Source organism: Dermacentor silvarum, chromosome 9 (assembly GCF_013339745.2).
Source record: "Dermacentor silvarum isolate Dsil-2018 chromosome 9, BIME_Dsil_1.4, whole genome shotgun sequence".
NCBI lineage: Eukaryota > Metazoa > Arthropoda > Arachnida > Ixodida > Ixodidae > Dermacentor > Dermacentor silvarum.
In genome coordinates this window covers 41824344-41832433 of record NC_051162.1, presented here as the reverse complement: position 1 = coordinate 41832433, position 8090 = coordinate 41824344, and the positions used below count along the sequence as shown (strand labels likewise).

The window sequence follows — 8090 nt, the reverse complement described above, 5'->3', positions numbered from 1 at the left end:
TAGCTCGCTGTCAAGCTTTTTTGACAGCGGTTGTCTGCGATTGTCGAGTGGGATGGTCGAGTGTTTGCTGTGCGCGTGACACCATGCTTGTTAATTCAGTTAATAAGCGCTGTGTCCGCTTATACAGCCGATACAACTACTATCCTTACACCGTATAGCAATCTACTAATTTGCTATCGCAACTGATAGCTTCGTATTTCGGGCAAACTGCGACTTTTTTTGCCGGTGTCAGGCGCCACTCCATGCTGAAAATGTAGGGGACTGGAGGAAGATTCAACTTACGACCTTCAGATTAGAACTGGGGTGTTCTACCTCTGCTCCACGCCACGCCTTGGGTTGGAGTGCATACGGCAGGCATTACCAAAACCTGAACTGGGAGCTTACCACTGTCGTTTAACATAAAAGCGCACAATCACTGCATTCAACCGAGTCTAACATAAGGGGCAGAAACTTCGAGGTTAAGAAAAAATCTCGAGAACAAGTTAAGGACCGCACAAAGAGCAATGGAATGAGAAAGGTTAGGCCTAACCTTAAGAAGACAGGAAGAGAGCGGTGTAGATCAGAGAGCAAACGGAGATAACCGATATTCAGTTGACATTAAGAGGAAAAAATGGAGCTATGGAACGCAATGGAACGCACGGCGGTAAGCAAACGCGCGTTCTGCGCCGTGCTGCCTGAAGGGCTACCGAATTAAGCGTCTCTTTCCTCCTTTAGAATCACCATATATATATATATATATATATATATATATATATATATATATACAGCAACGCGACTTCCGTCACGCGAAAGGCAGTGGGGGACGGGAGGTAGGGAGGGGAGGCGACGTTCAGCTGCGGCACCAAAATGCCTATTTATGTAAAAACGTTGCGAGGCGAGAAGGTGGTAAAGACTTCCGACGCTGCTCGACGAGTGTCCCGTTCTGATGTCGTCGAAAACCTCCGAGCCGGCCCAGAGGCACCGCAACAGTCACCACGCCGCGCGCGTTCGGTGCGAACGCGGGCAAAACGCCGACGGCGTCGACAACAGTTCTTTGCGTTGCTGGTGCTGCTGCATGTCCAAGTTTATACAGCTGATAAAATTCGTTTACTTACTCCGTATAGCTCTCTGCTAATTTGCTATCGCAATTTTTGAGGCTGTGGCGCCCTCTCTTGACTAGTTTCGGTATGAACTTGGCGTTTTCGATCAAGTTTAAATTATTTTGGGTTAATGAATGCGTTAATTCGTGACGTTTTCCTCATTTTATATTATTTTATACTTATTTGGTTTAATTTTATTCATTTTAGGGGAATTTTACGTCTTACGTACACCGTGTGTTCTGCGTGACACCCACCGACGAGGGACGACATCCCAGGACCCCAAAGTGCTCCGCACTTAAAACGTACAACAACATTGCTTTATTTACCAAACACAAGATTGGCAGTAAAACGAGTTTACTGGTGAGATCGTGATAGTGTGCATAGTATTCTTTGGAGCTGCTTCTCTCTTAAAATACGGCAGTCTTGGTTTCAAGGGTAGAGTATAAACATCATAAGTAATGATTACAAGAAATGCTGCGCACTACGTGACAATTCTCTTGAGGGGAGTTTCTGCCCTAACTTTAAAAAAATTATGCACGGCAGTAGACATCATGCTATATTAATGACTAATTGATTGAGTAGTAAGCTAAATTCTGTTAATGCGATATTTACCAGCTTAGGTGGCACATGCAACTGCAACATTCATATTCCGTAATATTGGGAAGCACGCCTATTTGCTAGAGTGGTGGAAACTAGCTTTAGTTTCAATGAATATGTGACCGAACGTTCTAAAAAATGGGTTAGTGTTCCTGTTAATTTCCTCACGTTAGTAACCACGTGAGTGGCTCTGACTGGTCGTTATTAACTTTTTAACACCTATTTACTAACGCACAAATTCATAGCGTCTCAGTTGGTAAAGTCTACATCCGCTTATGGCCATGGTCTATAATGCAGAAATTGTGACACATTACAACGTGCAATAGAAGCAGTTGAACAATACCTTGCAGGAACCGGACTGGCGGGCTCGGCAGAGAAATCTTAGCTCCTCATTCATATGCCATCGCGACGTGGCCGCAAACCACGCAACTACGAGGAACGAAACAATCCGCAAATTCGGCTAACTATCGCGGATGGTACGCCCATACCCAAGGTTGACAAGGTCAGAGTATTGGGACTCATCATTGAAAGTAACGGCTACAATGGAGAGACCATATGTCTCTCCACATGTCTCTCCATATGTCGCTCGTCGCGCGAAAATGCACGACGAGCGCTACATTCAACACGCCACACGTAGAAACCGCAGAGGAATTAGCTATTGCGTTAGCCATAGCACAAACACAAGCAGTCATAATCATCAGTGATTCCCAGACGGCGATACGAAACTTTGCCAACGGTCAAATCTCCCCAGAGGCACTACGACTCCTAAGATTAGGTAATAACCACGGAATCTCATCTGGACACCCGCTCACACACTGCCAGGCGGTAGCAATGAGGTGGCGCACCGCATGACTCGAGAGTTATACGGACCGAGCCTCGGTTAGCCCCGCCTCACCGACTACCGACAAGTAGGAGTGGGAAGATCGAATTACCCGATTTCATGAAATTACAAAACATCATAGATTGCAGAGGCGCACATTCCCGTCGCCTCACCCAGAATTAAACAAAAAAACAGTCTGTCGAATGGCGGCAATTACAAACCAGAACCTGTCCGAGTGCAACTATCATGCCCATAATACACCCAGATTTATACACGACTGACAAGTACAGACATTGCGACTCTAGCGCCACCCAAGAGCGTATCCTATGAGAATGTACGGCTATGATACACGATAACAGTGATGCAGCCTGAAAGAGCGACCGCCTCCACGCGCGCTGGGTGTTCTGCGTTGCTCAGCCGGACTCTGCAGCACCCACTCTGGGCCCCGGCTGAGCCGAGGAAGCCGCCAGGGCCAACACCCTTGTCCGTATGCGCCGACGGGGGCGCATGCAGTGGCGGCGCCTTGCGGCACGTCATGCAAGCAGCATCTAAAAAAAAAAAAAAAAGAGCAGCAGCCCGGCGGATCAGTGGTGCCACTCGGGCGCGTTCTCTTCGGCGGCGCCCGTGTCTCCCGCGCTCAAAGTAGACGACACAGGCGTTCGGCGTTCGCTTCAGCGTGCACGCCGTAGCGTTGTTTTTGTGGGCCTTTAAGTCAAACAGTAACTGTTCTTGTCGGTGTCTGTTCGAGGGCCGTAATACTAACAGCGCTGATACGTGCAGTGTACCCTTGTTCGGAAATTGCTAGCCTGAGATGGGATGCAGGTGGGATGCGTGAGTGCCCTCAGTAGAAGTTGTGAGGCGCGCGGCCGAACGGGAGCAACGCGCGCGGCCGCGAACGAGAGAAACACACGTGACCGGTTGCCTTGGCAACCAAGATGGCGGTAATTTCTTTCTCAGCCGCCAGATGCCGCCAGCATGATAGTGGCTCCGCGGGCTTGTGACATTATCTGGTCGCCGCCACTGGCGGAGTTTCCACTCCTAAAGGTTTCTTGCTCCGTGGCCGAAGCCTAGGCGGGGCCCAGGCCCACACCACCAAATCGCAGGACACTCAATAAAGTTATTTGAATGAATGAATGAAAGCTTAGTTTGCTGATGTTTAGGTAAAACTTGTGCGCTGCGTTGTGGCGTACGCATGTAGAGAGAACAAGCTATGAAAATTTAGGTCCATAACTTTAATTATTTATCCTAATTCATGCGTGCTCATTGGTACAACTTGTGATTACATAAAGTACGGATATATATATGACAGATACATGATATACTTGATATTGGAAATAAACTGCACGTGGCATACCAGTTTGTTGTTGCAAGTGTGTTCTTATTTGTCGTGATTTCATGGCTTTATGCACATTATTAACCGATGGCTTTGTGTCATAATGGCCATGCTGAGTGTTAAGTTCCAATATTGGACGTTTACCAAAAAGAATGGGGTTCTGCTGCCTAAGAAAATGCAAGTGGCCCTTAAAAACCAACCAGGCCCTACGGTATTGCTCTCAATTTTAATGCAGTTGCACTAGTAACATTACTGAAAAGGTAGTGAATATTGTGATGAACTGTTACTAACATATAGTTAGTACTTATGAAAACATTTTTTTCTACCAGTACGAGCCCTTGAATAAGTGCTATTCACTAGCTTCAGCAGGTTGCGAACTTTGCAAACTGCTTCTTGACTACATTCAATTGTTAAGAAGTTTGCGCTCTTTCTGACAAGTAACTTAGGCGAATATTTCATTAGTGCGTATACCAACCTTCTTTTTTAAGAGAGTACTTATTAGCATATTTATTTCGCTCGCTTTGAAGGAGAAAAAAAACATGCATTTGGCCAGCTCACCTTTATCACGAACACTTTCTGTCGGCCTTCTTTTTTCAACATCTTCCTGCAATAATGCCTTTCGCGCATTGTTTGGCCAGGAAACATCCTGTAGTCTTTCTGGTAGTTGTGTTGAGCCTTCACGTCTAAGCACTCCTGTTTTAGTTTCCTGCGACAAAAACGCGGAAAGCACGATAATGCGACAAAAAGTCTTTTCCGGGTATAAACTGCAGTGCCCCTTTGGAGAGCTTGCACGTAACAATCATTGTTGCGAAGGGCACTTCACGGAAAGCACAGGCTTACGATATATAATGCCGTTGAAAAATCATCTGATCCCGTATTCGCAAAAAGCCTTTATGCTAGAATGATTGGTAAGAACAAATTACATTCATTCCTCGTGTTGGGCATAATACGTGTATTAGCGAAGACGGTCAGCCAAGGGCGAATGCAGTTTACGAACTGAAAGCTTTGAGAATTCGGCCTCCGATTCAAGCATAAGCTGCTAAATGCTTGCGCAGACAACTGAATCATTTTCTAGCCTTTTGTTTCTGGAAAATACGTTCATATATGTAAAGTTTATTTGCAAGAGATTACCTTTTAATACCGAGGAACGGCTAATGGCTAATCACTATACAGTTTCTGCCGACGTAAGGCCCGCGTATCATACGATACCAGATTTCGGGCAGGGATACCGCGAGGCATATGAAAAAACCCCATGATTGCTTACCGTTCACCGAAAAAAAAAAAGAAGGCTTGATGTTATTTGCACTTATTGTCTGTGTTTTCATCGCTAAAAAAACTGGAATTTGTCTTCAATTGCAGATACTTCGTACAACGCTTTCCAAGCGGGTATGAAAACAGTACGTTTGGGTTGATGTGAAAATCATTTCCCTCGTATCGCTGTCTTGAGATGCCAGCGAACGTTGCTTGTGCTTCTCAGTCTCTCTCATGTTTTAAAACCGAAGCTTTGAGAACCTCGCCGGACTTTGTGAACGTGCCTGCGGCCTGGCTGTTGCCTTGCCGAATAGGCAATACTGCCACTGAATTGGAATGAGCAACACTTGCCACTGCAGAGCACGCGCCGCTAGGTTCTTTGCAGCACCACCAGATGGCGTTCGCCTCCGCACATCCGTAGCAGCGGCGGCGCCGGCCGTGCGTAGGAAAGGGAAAAAAAGCAGAAAGCTTGCCATCGCACATGCGCGGCAGCACGGTAACGACAAAGTGAACGCTTCTTGTCGATAGAATGGATTCGAATTGAGCTACGTACGTATGCCCATGCTGCCTCTAAACCATGATGCGTTTAAGGCGCCCGTCGTACTCGTAAGTAGTCAGCAACTCCGCTTAACAAAAGGCTCGCTATAATTTGTGTGTGCGCGTGCTTGCGTGTAGTCGTGTTTCGACTCTTTATGCACTCGCACAAAGCTCTCGGTGTATACCGTATGCACGGGGCCTCAATTATCGTGCACAAAGATTTAAAGATACGCTATGCCACGTAGCTACTCTACAATTTCCTCGTTGACACTTTTCATCTAATTTGAGATGAAAATGGATAAGTATATCCGTTGAAAAGAAAAGTGTACAGTCATTGCATTCTACCGGTGCTAAAATATGGGGCAGAAACTCGGAGGTTAACGGAGAAGCTCGAGTACAAGGAGCGCACAAAGAGCGATGGAACGAAAAATTATAGGAGTAACGTTAAGAGACAGGAAGAGAGCGGTGTGGATCAGAGAACAAACGGGGAAAGACGATATTCTAGTTGACATTAAGCGGAATAAATGGAGCTGGGCAGGCCATGTACTGCGTAGGATGGATAACCGGTGGACCATTAGGGTTACGGAATGGATACCAAGAGAAGGAAAGCGCAGTCGAGGACGGCAGAAAACCAGGTGGGATGATGAAGTTAGGAAATTTGCAGGCGCAAGTTTGAATACGCTTGCACAAGACAGGGGTACTTGAAGATCACAGGGAGAGGCCTTCGTCCTGCAGTGGACATAAATATAGGCTGATGATGATGATGATGTTATTGCTAATTTGATATTGTTAGTTTTGAGATGAATATTCCTAACAGTATAATATTGCGCGTACGTGAACGCCAAGATGCACCTGAGGAGCTCCATTTATTATCGTGGCTGAAAGAACTTTTTGACGCGACCGAGACGGTCGCTTTTCGCTCGGGGGGCAACTCACACATTGATGTGGGGCTCCCGCACCGCGGGACGGCGCGCGCAAATGACGGCGCCATGAAAGACGACGAAGCGCGTAGGCTGCACACTCTTCTTCGTCTACTTTTTTCAACACTCCGTCTTCGATCTACGTTAGAATATGTTTATACCGACAATTCGTCTCAACAGATTTCATTACTGAAAATAAAACAGGGTTACTCAGAGCCAAAAATTAAACGATAAAGAGTGGAAGTACTCGTTTTATTGAGGCACACTCAGGAAGAGCTTCACCCGGCGGCGTATTTCCATTTGCTAGTAGGTACAGCGTTTGACATCTGGCGCCACGCTGCGCCGCTCGCGCGTACCATGTTTCGAGCCGCCGCTGTTGGAACGGAGGAGGCGTTGACGGAGAAAACGCTGGGCTGGTGGTGACTTAGCCTGCTGTTGGGATCGATGGTATTATAAACCCATCACTGTTTTGATGATCCAAATATAATCTCACTATCAGGGAGGGAGCAGTCTACCTGACTGGAGCAGTATTTTTTATTTGGGGTGTTGCTACGCTGCGCTCCGCAACACCCCAACGAGCGCCGCTTCGCGTCGGCGCCCCACACCACGGCTGCCGCCGTGGCGCCGGGGCTCAAGCGACCGCGCTGGCAAACAGAGAGAGAAAAAAAAGGGAAAAGCGTAATATTAAGAAAAAAAAAATGTAGCCAGAGCGGTTTCGAACCCGCGTACGCAAGATCCCGAAGCGAGCGCCGTAACTACTCAGCCATACAGCCACGCTTCCGAGGGTTGCATTCGTGCAAACCATATGATTGCGTTCGAGCGCCCTCGGTGACCGGAACCACCTAGAAACGCGGTACGCGCGAGCGGCGTAGCGTGGCGCCAGCGGTCAGACGCTGTACCTACTAGCAAATGGAGTGTTGCCACCCGGCGTCTGGCGTGGAACGGTCGGCTGGTGCTAACATGCTGTCTACCGCGGTACAAAGCTGGTGCCGCGGCTAACACGCGGTGACGGTGGCTGAAGAAGAGGGATGCGGCAAATTCGGGAGCGCAGCCGCCACGCTCTGTTTATCGGGCGCCGATTGTTGGGTGCGGCGTCCTCTGCTCTTTTAAGGCTATAGCGCTAATGGCCGCGTGTCGCAGAAAATCCGGCATCGGCGTCGGTGTTGGCATGGCTGTCGGCGTCTGTGGCGGAGAAAATCATCCCGAACCACTCCGACAGCGCAGGCCCTCCACGTGGCGCTAGGTGTTAGGGAACAAAAATGGAATTTCTCACAGTGAAATCCGTCAGAAAAATGGTAAAGTATGACTTAACCACAACCTACAGACATGGTGGCGTCGGACTGTTGTTTGAATGTACGAGAAAACATAATTCAGTTAACGCGTAACTGAAACACAAACCCCTTTGGCCCGCATTTCTACCATACCTACAGCGGCGCGCTCGGGTATGCTACTTGCAAAAAGCTTATCCAGATGGCGCTCGCATCCTCGGCAGGTCAAGGGAGCCTACATGCAAGCGCTGTTTTAAAACAGCGCTTGCATGTAGGCTCCCTACG

The 8090-nt window shown here is 47.8% G+C and overlaps 1 protein-coding gene across 1 annotated transcript in view; it reads right to left on the bottom strand.

Moving 5' to 3' along the window:
* LOC125940430 (A disintegrin and metalloproteinase with thrombospondin motifs 17-like) overlaps nucleotides 1-8090 on the bottom strand; it is a 202978-nt gene that overhangs the window by 173032 nt on the left and 21856 nt on the right. The window contains exon 3 of the mRNA XM_049656578.1: nucleotides 4388-4535. Within this exon, the coding sequence (XP_049512535.1) occupies nucleotides 4388-4535 (148 nt within the window). The remainder of the gene's footprint in view (nucleotides 1-4387; nucleotides 4536-8090) is intronic.